The sequence below is a fragment of the Hypomesus transpacificus genome, unplaced genomic scaffold (genome assembly GCF_021917145.1).
Source record: "Hypomesus transpacificus isolate Combined female unplaced genomic scaffold, fHypTra1 scaffold_31, whole genome shotgun sequence".
In the NCBI taxonomy this organism is placed as follows: Eukaryota; Metazoa; Chordata; class Actinopteri; order Osmeriformes; family Osmeridae; genus Hypomesus; species Hypomesus transpacificus.
The window spans coordinates 1,292,097-1,311,600 of NW_025813837.1; the positions used below are offsets into that span (position 1 = coordinate 1,292,097).

General features: G+C 51.2%; 1 protein-coding gene across 3 annotated transcripts; it reads left to right on the forward strand.

The window, feature by feature from the left end:
* The first annotated feature begins 575 nt into the window (after window positions 1-575).
* On the forward strand, window positions 576-9,431 carry si:dkey-13n15.2 (protein transport protein Sec24C). 3 transcript variants are annotated; one of them, XM_047015807.1, is made up of 21 exons: window positions 576-840; window positions 1,009-2,089; window positions 2,336-2,409; window positions 2,758-2,847; window positions 3,227-3,338; window positions 3,510-3,637; window positions 3,901-4,036; window positions 4,127-4,236; window positions 4,387-4,499; window positions 4,686-4,877; window positions 4,982-5,078; window positions 5,193-5,294; window positions 5,821-5,988; window positions 6,125-6,221; window positions 6,441-6,589; window positions 7,170-7,308; window positions 7,517-7,638; window positions 7,785-7,964; window positions 8,213-8,422; window positions 8,678-8,767; window positions 9,086-9,431. In XM_047015807.1, exons 2-21 carry the CDS (start codon window positions 1,060-1,062, stop codon window positions 9,224-9,226), a joined length of 3,480 nt encoding a protein of 1,159 aa, XP_046871763.1. In that variant the 5' UTR covers window positions 576-840; window positions 1,009-1,059; the 3' UTR covers window positions 9,227-9,431. The 3 variants fall into 3 exon arrangements, with proteins under 3 accessions (XP_046871763.1, XP_046871761.1, XP_046871762.1); XM_047015805.1 differs by having other exon boundaries at window positions 8,678-9,176; XM_047015806.1 differs by having other exon boundaries at window positions 8,216-8,422; window positions 8,678-9,176.
* Window positions 9,432-19,504: the final 10,073 nt, after the last annotated feature.

Here is a 19,504-nt window from a genome sequence, read left to right on the forward strand (position 1 = left end):
ACCGAACTGCGGACTGGACCAGCATGACATCACACCTGTCTGGAAACGCTTCGGTTGTGCGTCCATTTAACATGACAACGGACCAAGTAGATCAGGTCAAATAATATAGGAATGCCTAAAACACGTGTTGCTCATTGACTATGTTCTTGCAATACATTTGCGTTGTGGTCACGCAGCCTATTTCCATGTCGATGGTGAAAAAATGTTTTGAATGCTTTGCGTCAGTTAGAACACTACAGAAGATTAGATGATTAGATGTGGTTATTGGACAAAAAACACGAATGATTATAATATACAGAATAATATGTTTCATTCAATATTACATAATGAAAAAAATATTCAAACAATTCTTGCAATGCAGCCATTTTCTTGTCTACACTTACATCTAGTGGCCAAATATTGCCAATACATATGATCATAATGCAGGAAATGTATTAGACATTTTAGAAATGGTTTCTATAAATAATAACAGTTAAGAAAATGTGTATTCTATATTGTTCACTAAAAAATCGAAATTTCGTCTGTCTGTAATTGGTTAAATTAAAAGTGGTGCGTCGTCAGTACGTGAGGTCAAAGTGGGCGGGCGCTGCTCTTCCTTATCTCACGCAGCTCGAGTGCCGTTACAATGTTATTGTAAGGATGTAAATATGACCAAATAGATCTATTTCAGTTGCTGTATATCTAGGCTTCCGAACCTGCAGCAGACGCGGTTGCAGCAAATCAAATCAGGAATAATTGTCTGCTACGGTACCAGCAGTATTTAGCCTACAGTAATATTCCGAGGGAGTTGGAACACCGGAGTACAATGTTGAGCTGTTACCGTGATCGAGGATGTCTAAGGTACGTTTACCTTGTCAGCTGCCCATGACAATTGCTATCAACATCTCACCCTGCAATGCAAAGGGCAGAATGATTCCAGTTTAATTAATAGTTCGACAGATACCTTAGAAAGAGGCCAAGGGCTCGCTGTAACTGTGCTGTCATACATTATGAACTGTTTTCTTCCAGGTCACGCCTCCAATGTGAGTAATCTCCAATCACAGTCTAGTATGGGTCAAGATGGACACTTCGCCATCCAATCACACATTGACCTCTGGCCAGTTGTGGCCATGTCAGAACGGCTGGTCCGTAGCTCCACCCCAGACTGGAAGTCCTCCAAAGCCAGCCTGTCCCCCCTTACCCAACCTCCAGTACCTGACCCTGGGCTCCACCACCGCCCAGGGCCCTGGTGGTAACAACCTCCAACGGCCCATACTGGAGAGCCAGGACCAGGACTGTGGAGGCACTTTCCCCCTCTTATCATCGCAGAGCCAGGGTTCTCTCAGCATACACCCACCCACAGATCCACACTGCAAACACAGGCCTTCCCACACACCATCCCTACAACCACACCACAACAATATACTCCAAAGTCTTCCACTGGAGGTGCCTTGTTCAAACCTGGCAACCCACCACCCCCCTCCAACCACACTGGCCCTTCCCAACCGTGGACCCCCATCCTCCAGTGGACCAAAATCCTTACGAGGGCCCCCTCCGCTCAGGGTAGCCTCCTCCCATGGAACCACCAATGCCCGTCAGTCATATCAGGCTGATGGAGAAGACCCCAGCCATCCTCCAGATATGGGACACAGCCCGACCCAGGGGTCATGGAGTACACGCCCCATCCAGAGGTGTCCACCCCCCCCTGTCTGGTCCCAGTCCCCCTCCTCCCCAGTCCAGCCAGGGTGGTCTCCCTCCTCCCCAGTCCAGCCCGCCTGGTCTCCATCCTCCCCAGTCCAGCCCGCCTGGTCTCCCTCCTCCCCAGTCCAGCCCGCCTGGTCTCCCTCTTGCCCTGTCCAGCCAGGCTGGTCTCCCTCCTCCCCAGTCCAGCCCGCCTGGTCTCCATCCTCCCCAGTCCAGCCCGCCTGGTCTCCCTCCTCCCCAGTCCAGCCCGCCTGGTCTCCCTCTTGCCCTGTCCAGCCAGGCTGGTCTCCCTCCTCCTCAGTCCAGCCCGCCTGGTCTCCCTCTTGCCCTGTCCAGCCAGGCTGGTCTCCCTCCTCCCCAGTCCAACAGCAACCTCTTCTGGCCTCCCCTCAACAGCCATACACTGGTAAGCTGCGTTGCAACATATCAAAATGTACTCGAGCTACCCTTCAATGATCGTGTGAAACAGATTTTTAATTTGCCTGGTCAATTCAAACGTCAAGCCATGCTGCAAAAACTGTCATAACAGTTTGCCTTGGTATGGCATTGTAATTACCCTGTACCAGCATGGAAACATCAACGACAAATCCATTTTTATTTGTATTTTCTATTTGTTGTCTAATATCTTCCATGTATTTGTCTCCTCCCTCAGGTGCTGGCTACACTGCTGATACAGCATCCCATCCTTGCAGAGAACAGTCTCTACAGGAGGCCTCTACACATCTGGTGAGAGAACACCTACATCACGACACCTGTCTCTTATGAAGCTATATCTCTTAAAGGGAACATTGTAAGTGTATGTCGTTACACAGACCGTTCCTTTGATTCTAAGTGCTGTTAGAACTATGCTCTTATTGTCCTTGATCTTCGGCTGTGCTTTCTTTAGGCGCTGTTTGTATGTTGCTTTAAAAAAAACTGTCTGCTGACTTAATGTTCCGTGTTCAGAGGATGTTGGTTAACCTGTCTCTCTCTCTCTCTCTCTCTCTCTCTCTCTCTCTCTCTCTCTCTCTCTCTCTCTCTCTCTCTCTCTCTCTCTCTTTCTCTCTCTCTCTCTCTCTCTCTCTGTGTGTCCAGCCGTGTCTGTCTCCAGGAGAGACAGGGGCCACCTCCAGTCCCAGCTCTGAGTCCCGCTACGGTCTTCAGCCTCAGCTGTTACCCAGTGCTGTACGTCTCTCTCTCTCTTTCAGAAACTCTCTCTCTCTTTCTCTCAGTCTCTCAACTTGCTCAGAACTCTCTCCAACTCTTTCTTTCTCCAATCTTCCTGTTTTCTATGCTTTTCATCTTTCCTTCTTTACAGTCACTTATTCCTCATGCGAGGATGCAGTGTGGACCCACCTGACCCTCTCTCTCTCTCTCTCTCTCTCTCTCTCTCTCTCTCTCTCTCTCTCTCTCTCTCCATATCCACCCCCGCCCCTTTTCTATCTCCATCGCTACCCCCCTTCCTCTCTCTTTCCATCTCCCCTACTCTCCATCTTCCTCCCCTCTCTCTCTCCGTCTCCCTCCCATCTCTCTCTCTCCACCCTCTCCTCTCTCTCCCCACCAGGTGAAGGTGATGGAGGATGACAGGGCAGAGTGGGAGGGGAGGGTGTTTGTGTCAGAGCTTGGCTCTTCTCTCCCTCCCCTGGCTACCACTGAGTGCATCACAGAAGACAGGGGTGAGACGCACGCACGCACACACACGCACACATACTCTCCTTCTTGCGCTCAAACACACACAGTCAACGCTCACAACACAGACGCACATTTGTTTTTGCGTTCTGTATTGACTTTACTTTCTCGCGTGTGTATGTGCGTATGTGTGCGTGTGTGTGTGTTGCGTGAGTCAGGTAACGCCAGGCCAGGCTACATGCGGGCGACCTCCTACTGTGTCCCCTGTGAGGGTCCCATGGCCCTGCTCAGCCACCTCCCCCTGGGGGCCCTGGTCACTCCCCTGGCCCTGCCTGGGCCGCAGGAGGTGGGGCACCCAACAGCGTTTATCACAGTTTTGGGTCTCTTCTGTTTAAGAGAGACACGCACTAAATAACCATGAGCACTTTGATCAATCGTGTAAATGAGTTCTATTTAGCCACACAGGCTCATTTGCATTGGCTGTCCCTGGAAGGGTTAATGGCACGTAACAACATTTGAAAAACACACCAAAATAGTCCGTACGTCTACTTCTCGTGGAGATCAGATCTCTCCATTCGCCTGTGTGATCCCGTGGGTTTTGCTCTGCAGCGCCCCCTGCCGGTGAGCAGTGAGGGGGAGTGTGTGCGAGGCTGTGGGGCGTGTGGGGCCTACATGTGCCCAGCTGTGACCTGGCAGGACTGTGGCCAGAGGTTCTACTGCCCCTTCTGTGGGAAACTCAATGAAGGTCTGTCCTCATCTGGCTTCTTCTGCCCTGGCCTCCTCGGGTCTGATCTCTGGTCAGTGTTTTTATTCTCCTTGATAATCCCTCCCTCAGTGTCATGGCAGCACTACCAGCCCACCAGGGGAACAGAAGGAGTGAGGATGGACAGAGAGACGAGGCCAGAGCTCAGTCTGGGCTCCTATGAGGTTGTCCGCAACCAGCAGGTACGCTACGCACTACACACTACACACTGTGCACTGCATACTACGCAGTACACACCACAAACTATTGAGTGTGTGTGCCAATGAGATCCTCAACGACAGACAACGTGTGTGTGTGTAAGTTGATGTGTGTGTTTATGTGTGTGTGTGCAGGAGCAGCCTGCCGTGTTGCTCCTGGCTGTAGACGTGTCACCTCCGGCTCTGAGAGGAGGACACCTGGACCTCGTGTGCCGGGAGCTCCAGGCCCTCCTGTCGTCTCTGAACAAGTAACCACACACACACACACACACACACACACTGACACACATGCACACACACAGCCATGCTCACACACACATGCACACACCCACCGCACGTGCACACACACGCAAAGATGCACGTACGTACATGTATGCACACACACACACACTTCCAGCCATGCTAAGTGAGATCTCCCTTCTGATTCGTCGGAGGGAGGAGGGTGCCGTCCAGTCAGGCGTGCGTGTGGGTTTGATGACCTACGACAGCAGGATCCACCTCTACGACCTCAGCCCCGCCCTGTCCCGCCCCCATATGCTGGTTGTCACGGAGACAGAGGATTTCCAACTTCCTGTGAGGGAGGGACTCTTGGTTCCTCTCAGAGACTGTGTGGACAGCATTGACAGGTGAGGGACAGGAAGGAGGTGTTCACTTCCTGTCTGATGGTAGTAAAGTACATGTAAAGCGCTTTAAAGTATTGTTCTGTGTGTGTGTGTGTGTGTGTGTGCAGTGTACTGCAGCTCATCCCTCAGTTCAGTGCTGAGTGTAACGACTCCAGTGGAGCTCCTATGGAACTGCCTGTGAAAGCTGGACTGGCTATTCTACAGGTGAGTGTCTCTCTGTTTGGCTCTCTCTCTCTGGCTCTCTTTCTCTCTCTCTCTTTCTCTCTCTCACACGCACTCACTATCTCTGTGTGCATGCATGTGTGTGTGTGTGTATAGGCGCTGGGATCTGTTGGGAAGCTGCTCGTCTTCCACTCTGCGCCTCTCATGGAAGGAGCTCACACACAAACCTCAGGGTTCTTCAGTTCCAACAAATCAAAGGTAACACACACACACACACCAACAAAATGTCAGCCTTCTGGACACTGGCCATTCATTTGATACTGTATCTGGACAATACTGCCCAGGAAGGGACACTGACCCACCTCTCTCTCCTCCTCTGCTCTCTATTTCTCTCTCTTCCTCCTCATCTCTCCATCCCTCTCTCTCTCCATCCCTCTCTCAATTCGTTTCTCTCTCTCTTCCTCCTCATCTCTCCATCCCTCTCTCTCTCCTCATCTTCTCTCTATTGCTTTCTCTCTCTTTCTCTCTTCCTCCTCATCTCTCCATCCCTCTCTCTCTCCTCCTCTCTCCATTCTTCTCTCTCTTCCTCCTCATCTCTCCATCCCTCTCTCCTCCTCTCTCCATTCTTCTCTCTCTTCCTCCTCATCTCTCCATCCCTCTCTCTCTTCCTCCTCATCTCTCCATCCCTCTCTCTCTCCTCCTCTTCTCTCTATTCCTCTCTCTCTCCTCCCCTCTCCATAATGGAGAGACTCCACCCCTTTCTCTCCTCCCCTGGACCTCACAGTCTCTCTTCCAGCCCTTGGATTCGGATGTCTCATTGGCTAAGAAGTGTGTCAACCAGGGCTGTGGCCTCCACCTGTTTGCCTTCTGCCAGCAGGATGTGGGCGGAGCTTGGCCAGGACACGTTCCATACCTGACAGGTGGAGCTCTCCGCTCGTACGACAACCTCTTGGTGAGCCTCCCTCCACTTCCTCGAATCCTTCAACTTCCTGTCGGGGTGTGTCCCTGTGGGACCCTTAGAGGACTGATTCCATTTCTCAGAGCCGGGGTGTGTCCGGGTCGAGGACTGATTCCATTTCCTCCTGCAGGGGGAGCTGGAGAGGGAACGCTTTGGCAGGGACCTGCGGATGAGTGTGGAGACCGAGACTGGGTACCGGGCCCAAATCAAGATTTTCGTCAGTAAAGGTGAAAACAGCCAGGGTCCGAAATTTGTGTGCGTTTGTGTGCTCTTTCAGATTCCGAATACGATTTTCAAGTCTGTGTCTCGCCTAGCTAGGGATGCAGATGGCGCCTCCAAAGATGCTATTCAACTACAAGGAAACTTGCTAGAGTCGTGATTTAACCTGCTCACTCGACAGGATGTTGTGTAATAACCTCCTCCTCCCGTGTCTTCCTGCTCCACAGACATGCGTGTGTCGGGCTGTTACGGCTCCTTCGTCCCTGGACCTAGCCCCAGTAACGTCACCCTGGCATCTCTTGATTGGCGGACGACTTTGGCCATTGAGCTGTCTCACAGCAGAGCTCTGGAGGAGAAGAGGGGCGTGGTCATACAGGTAACTCCTTCAGTCAGTCCGCCCCAATGAACAGAACCTGGTTAACGTTGACACAATGTTCACTAGGATGAGATCCCATCTACAGATACTGTAGAGGCCTGCGTTCTTGATAAAGACGGTTATTTGAAGAAATGGTGCCATAGTTTGATGCATCACACATTGTAGACTTCCAATAAATAGCCTGGTAATCCTCATAGATATGGTCTCATGTTATGGAACACATAACATACCTTAGGAACCAGTTTCCCATCAACATCATCATCATCATACCTTATCATCATCATCAATAGGATCAACAATACAATATTGATATGACATGATTCTGCCAAGACAACAACAACAACATCATATGGGGGTCAGACGGCTGAGTGGTTATGGAATCGGGCTACTAATCAGAAAGTTGCCGGTTCGATTCCCGGCAGTGAAAAATGACGTGTCCTTGGGCAAGGCACTTCACCCTACTTGCCTCAGGGGGGAATGTCCCTGTACTTACTGTAAGTTGCTCTGGATAAGAGCGTCTGCTAAGTGACTGAATGTAAATGTCATATGTCAAGTGCAGACATCTCCTGCTGGCTTCCAGGTTGTTCTGTCCTACACCAGCGAGCGAGGGGAGCGGAGGACGCGGGTCCACACCCTGACTCTGCGCTGCTCACGCCACCTGCTGGACACCTTCCGCCACTGCCAGGCCCAGACGCTGCTCACCTTCTACTGCAAGAAGAGTAAGGAGCTACAAGCCCAGCGCCTCCAACTGGGAGATGTGATGTTGGAGCGTGTTGCATGTTCATGTGTGTGTAACGTGACGTGGCGCGTGTCGCATGTTCATGTGTGTGTAGCCTACTCATGTGTGTACTGTATTCTGTCCGTCCTGACCCTGGCTCTGACCCTGGCTTCCTGTCTCTCTTCCTCCGTGTCGCCCCGTGCGTGCAGTGTACTGCTCAGCGCTGGAGCGCCCCCTGCAGGACCTGAGAGAGGAACTGCAGACGGAGGTGACGGAGGCGCTGGCCTGCTACAGGAAACACTGCAGCTCCACCTCCGTGTCCCCGGGTCAGGTCCGTGTGACAGGACACACGCGTACACACGCAACGCGTCCGTGTCTCGTTCGCTAACAGGAATATGTGAATGTGTGCGTGTGTGTGTATGAATGTGTGTGTATGTGTCAATATGTGTGAATGTGTGTGTGTGTGTGACCCCCCAGCTGGTGCTCCCCCAGCACCTGCGGGTCCTGCCCGTCTACATCAACAGCCTGAGGAAGAGCGAAGTGCTGCTGCCGGCCCAGCGCTGCTCCGTGCACACGCGCCTGGCGCTGCGCAGCCAGCTGGTCGCCATGGACACCGCCTCCACCGCACGCCACTTCTACCCCCTGCTCCTGCCACTGGTAGGAGGATCAGGATGGTGGTGGTGATAAGGAGTTGATGATGATGATGATGATGATGATGGAGATGATGATGGTGGTGATGGTGTGGATGATGGTGGAGATGATGATGATGATGATAATGATGATGATGGTGGAAATGATGATGATGATGGTGTGGATGATGGTGGAGATGAGGATGATGGTGATGATGATGATGTAGATAGTATCCAAGATGTCGCCACCATCCCTGCCCCTCCCCCCCCTCCCAGCAGACAGGGTGCGATGACATGGCTGGTGATGCCAGCGGCCCCAGCCTGGGGCCGGCCCTGCGCTGCTCTGGAGCCAGCCTGGAGCCGGGGGGGCTGTACCTGGCCAGCTCCCCCCTCAGCCTGCTGATCTGGGTGGGCCACACCGTCCCTTCACACACCCTGGAGCTGCTATTCAACACGCGCTGCCTGGCATCCCTGCCCTCTGGAGAGGTGAGGGAGGGAGAGAGTGGGGGGGGGGGGGGGGGGAGATAGGGAGGGGGAGTCTGGGGAGGCGGAGGGGGAGTCAGAGGGGAGGGGTAGTGAAGGGAGGGAGAGGGGGGTGCGGAGTCGTGAATGGCATGAAACAAAGGGAGGATAGGAAGGACGGATAAACTCTCAGATCCTTGTGGAACCGGATTCCATTTGAAACTGATGAAAGAGTGTATGTGTGTGTTTGTGTGTTACGGTGTGTGTGTGTTCATCCAGACGAAGCTGCCTGTCCTTGACAACCCTCTCTCCATCAGCGTGAGATCTCTCCTCCAGACGCTGGGCTCTCAGGGGCCCACAGCCCTCAAGGTGAGCTCCCCTGAGGGGGAGTCACAGGCCTGGGAGGGACCCTCTGGACTGTCTGGGAATCGGACTCTGCTCCTCTCTCTTTTAGCTGTCTCTATCTATGTCTCTCTCTCTCTCTCTCTCTCTGTCTGTCTCTCTCACTCTCGCTCTGTCTCTCTCTCTTTCTCACTCTCGCTCTGTCTTTCAATCTCTCTCTGTCTCTATCTTGTTGATATGACAGCCAAATGACAGCTAAATATGTCATGAATGGCTCTTCAGATAAATCAACATGTTTGTGTGTATACATGTGTGTGTGCATGTGTGTGTGCTCCCCCTCCCCAGCTGGTGGTGGTGAAGCAGGGGGACAGTGGTGAGGAGTCCCTGCAGCGCCTCCTAGTGGAAGACAAGAGTCCCAACGGCGGCGCATCATACGCAGACTTCCTCTACCACCTCCATGTCAACTCCCTCAGACTGCTGGTCTGAGCCCACAGTGTGTGTGTGTGTGTGTGTGATGATAGTACTGCCCCTAACTGTCCTCTCCTGTCTTGTAAGGACTGAAACATGTTCTTGATGTGTTAATTTATTCTACTGTCATGGCAACTCTCTAATCCCTGTTTGAGATGTACTGTAGTGTGTGTGTGTGTGTGTGTGTGTGTGTGTGTGTGTGTGTGTGTGTGTGTGTGTGTGTGTGTGTCGAAGAGAGATGTGTGTGTGTTCTGTACTGATCGAAATAAAGGTTGACTTTACCTCTTCTTTATCCTCCCCCTTCACTCCCTTTCATTTCTTTCCAGTATTACAGTAGTGCATAAACGCGAGAACCGCAAGCGAATCCTAGTGAAGGTTGCATATATGCTGCTCTCTCTGATGTCGCTTTGAATTAAACCATCTGCTAAGTGAATCACATGTAGTAGCGGCACCCAGAGCACCTCAGGCTGTCAGCCCGATCACACATCCGCAGGATAAAACCAGTTCCAAATGACCGTCAACTTTGAGGCACGACTCCGCCTCAACGCATTTGTAAAATCATGAGGAATAACGTTCAAATAGCCGTTGCACTGGTAACGATGTGACCGAGAGTTGGAGAAGGTCACTTGATGTTGATACTCCACATAGAAGGCGAAGCGAGCAGTTCCCCGCTGAGTCACAGTTGACTAATAAAGCTAATTGGAAGCAATGATGTGGTATTAGTCCCCATTAAGACATGTGGGAGTGAACAGTCCGTGAACTGTTTTTCTACATCTGGAAAATTACATAACCCATGAAAATGACTGGGACGGGATAAAAGACCTAATTATGGTTTCGAAGTTGGCCGCATAATTGTATTAAATTACTAAATTGGGGTGTGAGGTAGCCTACTTCAAGGTATTATTATTAAAAACTTTTTTTCACCACGGAGATAGGAAGCCCATATTTGTTTTGTACCTTATGTATGGCCTCTTTTATGGAGGACTCAGACTATTTCTGTGACATGTGTCATGGTAATATTGAAACGAGTGACAGTTTTTTTTTCTGTTGAAACTTGCTGAGCGCTATCGTAGCACATCCGCAAACACACTTCCTGTACTGCGAAAGGAAATAGTTATACAATGCAACGAGGGATTTATTGACATTGTGGGCTAACCACAGCTAGCTGTCCACGGTGCAGTGGTATCTTATAAGTGTCATTCGATTCCTCATGTGCAGTGGTGTGTCAGGTTCAGCGCATGAGTCTGTATCATGCAATCATGCTTTCAATATATTTGAGGTTGGGATTATGGGTTGCATAGTAGATTTATTTTCCCATGACGGCTGCCTTTCTGTCATGGCCTCTGTGGGCTATGTGCCTGTACGCATGTCATTGAGTGCCATAGTGATAATGCTCAAAACACAAATAACCACCCTCATAAATTTGCCCCTATTTGGAAGTACGCACTGTACAAGCGGGGCGTTTGTGTGCTATTACGTTGCCCACGCAAGCAGTTGCGCGCCGAATCCGATCGGGGGCGGCGGAGAGCGGATTGTAACGGGTCTGTTTCTGTCCGCAGCAAGAGCCAAGCGCACCGGAGACGAGCCGTAGCCTACAGTACAGAAGCTAAATAGTGGGGGAGACGTGACGCGAGCAAGCAACCACCTTGGTCGCTAGCCTTGCATATCAAACCTCTCCTTCACTCAACTAGAGCTTTACTGGCTTTCAAGGGCTCTCTTTGAGAAGGCGGCCGTAGACATATTGAACGCATATTTTGAAAACTAATTTCATATTTACGGCGGACAGAGGAGCAGCTGAAGCTGTGAAACACCCACGATATACGGAGACATGGCTACTACAACCTGTACACGATTCACGGACGAATTTCAGCTTTACGAGGAACTGGGAAAGTAAGCGTTTGTTTTTGGAAGTTGTACAAACATGTATTGAATGTGTCAGTCCGTTTGTTAGTTTGGCTTCGTCGGTGTTGTTGGTGTGGTCTTTTTCTGGAGGACAGGAGCGCAAGGCAAGGGTGACAACTCGCGCTCTCAAAATACGCTCACTCACTCTCCACCCTGGTCTCTCTCTCTCTCTCTCTCTCTCTCTCTCTCTCTCTCTCTCTCTCTCTCTCTCTCTCTCTCTCTCTCTCTCTCTCTACACACACACACATACACACACACATACACACACACACACACACACACACACACACACACACACACACACACACACACACACAGGCACGGCCCATGAGTTCCCCGAAGAAGTATTGCTGTAGCTCAACCAACGCCAATGTTAAGCTCTCCGAAAATGTAGCTCGCTAACCTCTTGGCTCTGGACACCCTGTTGGGGGGATACGCCCCTTTCACAGCTGCCGCTCTGCCGCCGCCGCCTTCTCCCCCTCGAAGCGGGAACAGTGCACTGACTGCTGTACGCTGGTGGCTTTAAATCGCGCTGTAACCTGTAGTTTCTTAGATACGTATTAAAAGTTGATTGTCAATGACGTGCCATGGACATGGACGGCATGCATATGTGAGATGTAACGCCATTTTGGCCAATTCTCATACTGCTTATTTGGGAAATAGCATTTATGTCTTGACATCGGCGTCTCGTCTGTTAGGCAATCTTTCACTTGATGGAGGCGCAAGTTAAACTGAAGGTTGGGTCTGTGTCACAAATTCCATGTTAGGAGTCAGGGTCGTCCGACTGGGACAAATTCTTTAAAATATCTTACACCCGCTCTTCAAAAAGTTTTATATAGGCCTATGAAAAATGTGGTTTAGTTTACCTGTTTCATCTCACTATAAATAAACAACATCTTGATTGTCATTCCTAACAGCTCAAAAGGAGAAAAAACTATTTAGCAATACCCCCGCCTCCAGACAATTGAGCTAAACTCCGAGGCTCGATCAACATTTATATGTGCATTAGGGTTTTGCTTAATCGCCACGATGACCTAGACTCCACGTATGCCTTTGAAGTGTGTTCGAGGATTGTCTGGTATACAGCTTGAATTTCTGACAGAAAAAGAAAATACAATACCCATCTAAATCCACAAGCAGGGCCGTTTGTGGATTTAAGCTCAGGAATTGAACCACAAAGACCCTAGGATTTATTCCACCCAGTATTCCCCTCCCTACTAATCCAGAATGGGAAGTGTTGACGATGACAACCTATACCTACCTCTGTTTCTCTGTACGCCTCACAGCTTGGGGATTATCACTGCATTGAGTTTATATCTCCCAAGGAGCACATACACGTAAGCGCACACTCACACACACACCTTTCACTAAGCAGGGCGCTTTAGTAAAGAAACCTCACTTTGCTGGGTAAACTTTCCGAGTGCAGCTGTCGGGTGGTGTTGTCAGTAAGTGTGTACGGTCGTGTGTGTGTGTCCTGGATTGTGCGTGTCTGTGTACCTGCGTGTGTGTTTGTCTTATTTCCCGGCACACCCCACCCTCTGAGCTATGTGGGACGGAGGTGTATGGATGCAGGGGAAGGGGGGGGGGGGGGGGGGAAGGGGTGAGGTGGGGTGGGAGGGGCGTTCAAAATCACTTACATTTCTCCATTGAGACGGGGCGTGGCAGACACAGGGCATTCTGAAGAGCACTGTGTGGGCACACCGATTCCTCTCCCGGCTAAGTGGACAGATGCTCGGCCAGGGTCGTTGTTGGGGTTGGAAGTTGTTGTGGCTTGCGTGTGTCGAAATCCCCGAGGTGCTTCATGTGTGCGTGCTCTGTGCACGCGCGTGTGCCAGTGTGTGCCAGTGTGTGTGTGTGCGTATACGTGTGTGTGACCCTCAGTCATATGCCGGGGTGTGTATTTCAGAGCGGGCGTGGTATTTGTCTCTGACTCATGGTCACTGGGCAGCTCGAGTCCTCTGGTGACCACTGACCCAGCCTTGCCATTGGTCGTTCAGAATTCTCTCTCTGGGAGTCTCACCGACGGCAGCATACAACGTAAAAAAAACTAAACAACCGCTTATAGAGGACCCTATATAGTCCTTGAGCCCTTCACAACAATAGATGGAGCCTTTTCAGTTTCAACGCTCTGTCGGGGGTCCTAGACGGTTCTTGCAGACATGAAGAAACTGCTGGATGGAATGTTGAAACCAAAGGCGTTGCCACGGCAGAGGTAGACACAGGCCTACCCAATTCGATCGAAGGCCTAGCCAAAAACGACAATATCTCCGAAAAATGATGCGCCGGGTTCACATCCCAAAGTAAAAAAAATTCTCGGCCTACCCAAAAAGATTCTTCTGCCTACGCCCCTGGTTGAAACGTGAAAAGAACATGGAATGTCCTCTATCGTTAGTAGGGGTTATGTAGCGTACTAGGAAGGGTTCAGCCCGGGGCTGAGGGGAGGAATTTAGATGATGGACGACAACATTAAAAACAGTTTGTTAGAGGTTCCCCTGGGTAAAGCGCGTACCACTCTGGTCGAAACACAGGGGCCTGGGCTCGATTCCGGGCCATTTCCTATATGTCTTCCCTTCTCTCTCTCCCTGCTTTCCTGCCTCCAACTGTCTCTATTGATATGAATATAGATGTATTAGACAAACCTACTGCTTATCACCAGGCTTCTAATACAAGGCTACCAGCATCAGAAACCTGTGTGATTAGGAATATGTCAGATGGCTGAGGGGTTTGGGAGTCGGGCTATTAATCAGAACGGTGTTGGTTCGATTCCCGGCTGTGCCAAATGAGTCGGTGTCCTTGGGCAAGGCACTTCACCCTACTTGCCTTGGGGAGAATGTCCCTTTACTTACTGATAAGTCGCTCTGGATAAGAGCGTCTGCTAAATGTAATATCTTTGTCTTGCTAGACTTCACTCTCTTCAGCCCCCTGGTTATGATGTGTTCATGTGTATTTATGCTGGAATGAAGCTCTATTGAACGTGTGTATTGCACACACACACGCACACACAAACACACACACCTACACTTTACCGAAATAGCTGATTTTGCATTTGGCATCCCATGGGAGCCCATTAGGCAGACTAACTCACACACTACACTCGAGACAAGGATGGAGTCTATAGTCTAACCCTCACACACTAACATTCTACGAAGTGTCTACTTGCCGCACCCAATTGATGTCGCCGATGTCAGAGAGAGGGTTTGGACATCAGCCTATTCGGCTTGATGCACTGGGATTTGAGATGCACTGGGATCCTAGATTACCACCTGGTGTGCTTTAGTAATGCGGGCCAGGCTGCTTACATACTACGGTATGGAGATGATGCCATGGTAACCAGACAGGAAGCAGTGTGGTCTTGGGTGTCAGGATCTTCCTGTCTCCTGTGTTGTCACCTGATGCACGCAGGGAGCCACCGTGACCCGTGCTACGCTACCGCGTGAGACTGTGGAAATCTGGGCTCTCTAACTAGAAAAAGACTCTGTCACATTTACATTTATGCATTTATCAGGCGCTTTTATCCAACGCGACTTCCAAGAGAGAGCTTTATAAAAGTGCATAGATCACTGAACATAACAACGAGATAGCCCCCAAACATTGTGGGTAACCAAACATGAAGCCTACATTGTGAAAACCAAATAAGCCCCAAGTCTTTATGTCGTTTACAGCAAATGATTTGATCCGGGATTCGCGTCTTCACCGTCTCTCCCTGACGTTTCTCACCAAGGTTCCTGTTGTGTGTGCGTTTCCAGGGGAGCTTTCTCAGTGGTGCGCAGGTGTGTGAAGCTATGCACGGGACAGGAATACGCTGCCAAAATCATCAACACCAAGAAGCTGTCGGCCAGAGGTGAGTTTACCACCAACACTCACACAATCCTGAGGACAGTCTAGTGCTGCTCGTGCTGTAGTGTTGGACGACAGCCTTTCTCAACCCTGGTCCTCAGGTCCCACGGTCCTGCATGTTCTAACACTTCCAACACACCTGATTCAAATGAATGGGTCGTTACCACAGCTCCTGCTGAGCTTGATAAGGACCATTCATTTGAATCAGGTGTGTTGGAGCTGGGAAACATTCTAGAACATCCTGGGCGGGGGGCTCCTCAGGACCAGAATTAAGAAAGTCTGTTGTAGTGTTGTAGTAGTGTTGTAGTAGGGTTGCAATGTTGTAACAGTACTGTAGTGGGGTTTTAGTGCTGTAGAAGTACTGTAGTATTACTGTAGTAGTCTAGAAGTCCTACTCACTAATGCACGTTACTATCCCACGCCCCCGATAACAGTTTTAGCCAGAGCCAAGGCCAAATGCCAGAGCCGCATGGTCTATTCCCCTGCCCCCCCAACCTCCCTGCCCCCCCCCCCCCCCCCCCCCACCCCCCGGCCCACCTGGCCCCCAAAATAACAGACAGGCAGAACCTGGCGTTCACGAAGAATATAGACTTCACGTGGTAGTTCAACAGCTGGATGACAAATCGTTCAGTTTATCGCTGCACGGTCATTGAACCCTACAGGCATGTGCGGTGGTCATGTGCAGCCTGAGATCCTGGCCACAGTGGCTGTGTAAATGCAGCTTCCTGTGGCTCTGCTAGAGCTTCCTGTTGGAGCTCCTTCTCCTGCTGGTGCAGTGCTGGACATGCTCCTCCCCTCTCGATATTGGATGGTGAGATTGCTCAAAAATGGCTCGCGGTGAAAGGGGTGTGGGTTGGCTCGCCCTTCTGTGTCAGGGCCTGGTCTGATGTGCAGGTCGGTTCATAATGTATGATGCCGCACTAAAGAGTGGGCCTGTCTGAGAGAGAGAGAGAGAGAGAGAGAGAGAGAGAGAGAGAGAGAGAGGAGAGAGAGCAGAGAGAGAGGGGGGGGGAGAGAGGGGGGAGAAAGAAAGAAATGCAGAAGGAGAAAGGAAGAGAGAGAAAGAGAGAGACAGAGAGAGCTAGACGGGGAGAGAGAGAGGGAAAGAGAGAGGAAAGAGAAGAGAGCAATACAGAGGGAGAGAGGGAGAAAGCGAGGAAGGGGACCGGGAGCGCGAGGAGAGAGGAGAGAGGGAGGGAGCGAGGTGAAGATAGAAGGAGAGAGAAGACAGCCCAGGCACTTGGCGGCTGTGGGCGATGTGTCTGTGCGCCTACATGCCTTCAGCACGGGACTCTCATCTGACCCACACACACACACACACACACACGCACAGAGAGGAACTAACAGCCTAATACAGCGTGGAACGGTCATTCTGCTCATTGGTGTCTGCCTCCTGAAGCAATACTTTATCCGGAAGGTCAGACGACCTCAGACACGACCGAAAACCCTCTGAGGTCTCCGTAGCGCTGGGCTAGGATGAGTTTGTTAAGGTTGCGATGAGTCCATAATGGTTTGGGATGAGTCGGTTTAGGGTAGGAGGAGTCCGTTTAGTTGGAATGAGTTGGTTAAGGTGGGAATGAATTGGTTAAAGTTAGGTTTAGGCAGTTACGGTTAGGATGGATTGGTTAGGGTTAGGAAGAGTCATTTAAGGTCAGGATGAGTTAGGGTTAGTTAGGTTGATTGTCCCCCGTCAAAGTGAATTCAGAAATCTGGAGATGACAGCGCAGTGTGTGTTTGCCAAGTTTACTATGTGTGTGTGCATTGACTTTAGGCTTGTGCGTGTGTGTTTGTCTGTGTGTGTGTGTGTGGGGGTGCTATCTTTAGGCTCATGAGTGCGAGGTTGACACCATGTAGCCGAGGTGTAAAGCGTTACAGAGCCTGTGTGCTCAAACTGCTCCTCGTCGCGGTAAAATCTCCTCCATCTCCTCGTTCCCTGAGCCGCAGTGAGGTAACACGTAGAAGTCGTTTCTCCGGAGTGTGTCGTCCACCCCCCCCCCCCCCCCCCCCTGCCCCCTTCTCCCCCCTCTCCTCCCCCATTCCTCCCAGACCAACAGTTAATGTCACATGCCACACGTCAAAGCTTGGCAGGGGTGGGGCTGTTGGCAATGCTCCCAGCCAATCAGGGGGCTTGTTTATTGATGTGGATACTTGACAGGGTTGCAGGGGGTCAGCTATTGGCCAATATATTCTCAATGGGAATATGAGGCACTGCTAGGGATAGGAGGATCCGTGTGTAAAGTGTATGTGTGTGTGCGTGCGTGCGTGTGTAGGCTGTAAAATACAAATGTTTGCGAGTCTTTATGTGTGTGGGTTTGACTTTTTCTGTGTAAGTGCGTGTTTTGCTTGTATGTGTGTGTGGACATGACCCTGTAGATTTGTGTGTATTTACGTTTGTGTGTCTGTACGTGTGTGTGAACAAGCTCCCAGTGCGCGCATGTGTGTTTATTCACCTGTGTGTGTGTGTGCGTGTGTGTCTGTGTGTGTGTCCATGCTGCTGTGTCGTGTGTGTTCCCATACACGTGTTCGGGTTGTGAATCCCCTGCATTGCAGGGCCCGATCTGTCCTGGTTTCCTCTGCCTCAGTGTGGTTGTCAGGGTTGGACTGGGTCAATGGCAAATAACAAGACAAGCTTGCGGACATAACCGCTCTCCTCTTCAGAGATGGGAGATCTCCTTTAAACCGTGCCCTGGGGGCCGGGCTCTGGCCAGGACCTAAGGATGAGGGGCTGCTCTCAGGGGTCCCTGGGGTCTCATCTGGCGATGAGCGGAGGATGAGAAAAGCGTTTAGCCTCCGTTCTCCTCAATCTTGCATGATGCGTTCCTCTGAGCTCCTCTCTGTTCCTTGTTTCTCCTCCACCTCTCCTCCCCCTCTCCTCCACCTCTCCTCCACCTCTCCTCCACCTCTCTTCCTCCTCTCCTCCACCTCTCCTCCACCTCTCCTCCACCTCTCCTCCACCTCTCCACCTCTCCTCCACCTCTCCTCCTCCTCTCCTCCCCCCTCTCCTCCCCCTCTCCTCCTCCTCTCCTCCCCCTCTCCTCCTCCTCTCCTCCACCTCTCCTCCACCTCTCCTCCACCTCTCCTCGCCCTCTCCTCCACATCTCCTCCACCTCTCCTCCACCTCTCCTCGCCCTCTCCTCCACCTCTCCTCCACCTCTCCCCCTCCTCTTCTCCACTTTTTCTCTCCCTCTCCTCCACCTTTCCTCCACCTCTCCTCCTCCTCTCCTACACTTCTCCTCCCCCTCTCTTCCACCTCTCCTCCTCCTCTCCTCCACCTCTCCTCCACCTCTGCTCCACCTCTCCTCGCCCTCTCCTCCACATCTCCTCCACCTCTCCTCCACCTCTCCTCGCCCTCTCCTCCACCTCTCCCCTTCCTCTTCTCCACTTTTTCTCTCCCTCTCCTCCACCTCTCCTCCACCTCTCCTCCTCCTCTCCTCTACTTCTCCCCCACCTCTCCTCCACCTCTCCTCCTCCTCTCCTCCACTTCTCCTCCTTCTCTCCTCCACCTCTCCTCCACCTCTCCTCCTCCTCTCCTCCACTTCTCCTCCTTCTCTCCTCCACCTCTCCTTCACCTCTCCTCCTCCTCTCCTCCACTTCTCCTGCCACCACACAGTACAACGCTTCAACCCTGCCAAGATATCCAGACACTCATTTACACTGCATTTCAAGTGTACAGTCTCTCTCTTCACACCAAGTGAACACATTGCTCACCCTCTCCTCCTCGCCTCCTCTCCTAACCCTCCTTCTCCCTCCTCGCCGACTCTAGTTCTGCCCTCGCCCTCTCTGCTTCCCTCCATGCCTCCATCTCGGCCCCCTTCTTCCTCGCCGCTCATCTCTAATTTACCGTGCTGCTTCACAGCACTGCCGGGTCTGGCGTAACATGTCCCACTGCAGAGAACAGCTCACTGCTACGCGCACACAATAAAACACACACACACACACAGTAAGGCAATGCAGAAAGAGAGAACTGTTAAAAGAGAGAGAAAAAGGACCGGAGAGAAGAAAGGAGAGAAGGGTGAAGGAAAGAGAGGAGGAGGAAGGAAGAGAAGGAAGGAGAGAAGAGAAGGAAAGAGAGAAGGAAAGGGTGAAGGAAGGAGTGAAGGAAGGAGAGAAGGAGTGAAGGAAGGCTTGAAGGAAGGAGTGAAGAAAGGAGTGAAGGAAGGAGAAAAGAAGTGAAGGAAGGAGTGAAGGAAGGAGAGAAGGAAGGAGAGAAGGAGTGAAGGAAGGAGAGAAGGAAGGAGAGAAGGAGTGAAGGAAGGAGTGAAGGAAGGCTTGAAGGAAGGAGGGAAGGAAGAGGAAAGAAGAAAGGAAAGAAGAGAAGGAAGGAGAGAAGGAGTGAAGGAAGGCGTGAAGGAAGGAGAGAAGGAAGAGGAAAGAAGAAAGGAAAGAAGAGAAGGCAGGAGAGAAGGACGGATGCCGTCGTTCTGAGAGAGATAATCAGGAAGAGATTGAGGACAAGGGAACAACAGTAGCAATCAGAGTGTTGTGTTTGCGAGGAGCGAGTGACAGTGGGCTCTCTTTGTTATTTAATCATCCTGTTTCTTCTCCTCTTCTCCTTCC

What these genes read in the sequence shown, in the direction of transcription:
- si:dkey-13n15.2 (XM_047015805.1), top strand. Translation starts at nt 1,060, where the DNA reads ATGGACACTTCGCCATCCAATCACACATTGACCTCTGGCCAGTTGTGG. An exon ending in AGGAGGCCTCTACACATCTG is followed by an intron (nt 2,410 to 2,757) that starts GTGAGAGAACAC and finishes CTGTGTGTCCAG; the next exon opens with CCGTGTCTGTCTCCAGGAGA. An exon ending in CTCAGCTGTTACCCAGTGCT is followed by an intron (nt 2,848 to 3,226) that starts GTACGTCTCTCT and finishes TCTCCCCACCAG; the next exon opens with GTGAAGGTGATGGAGGATGA.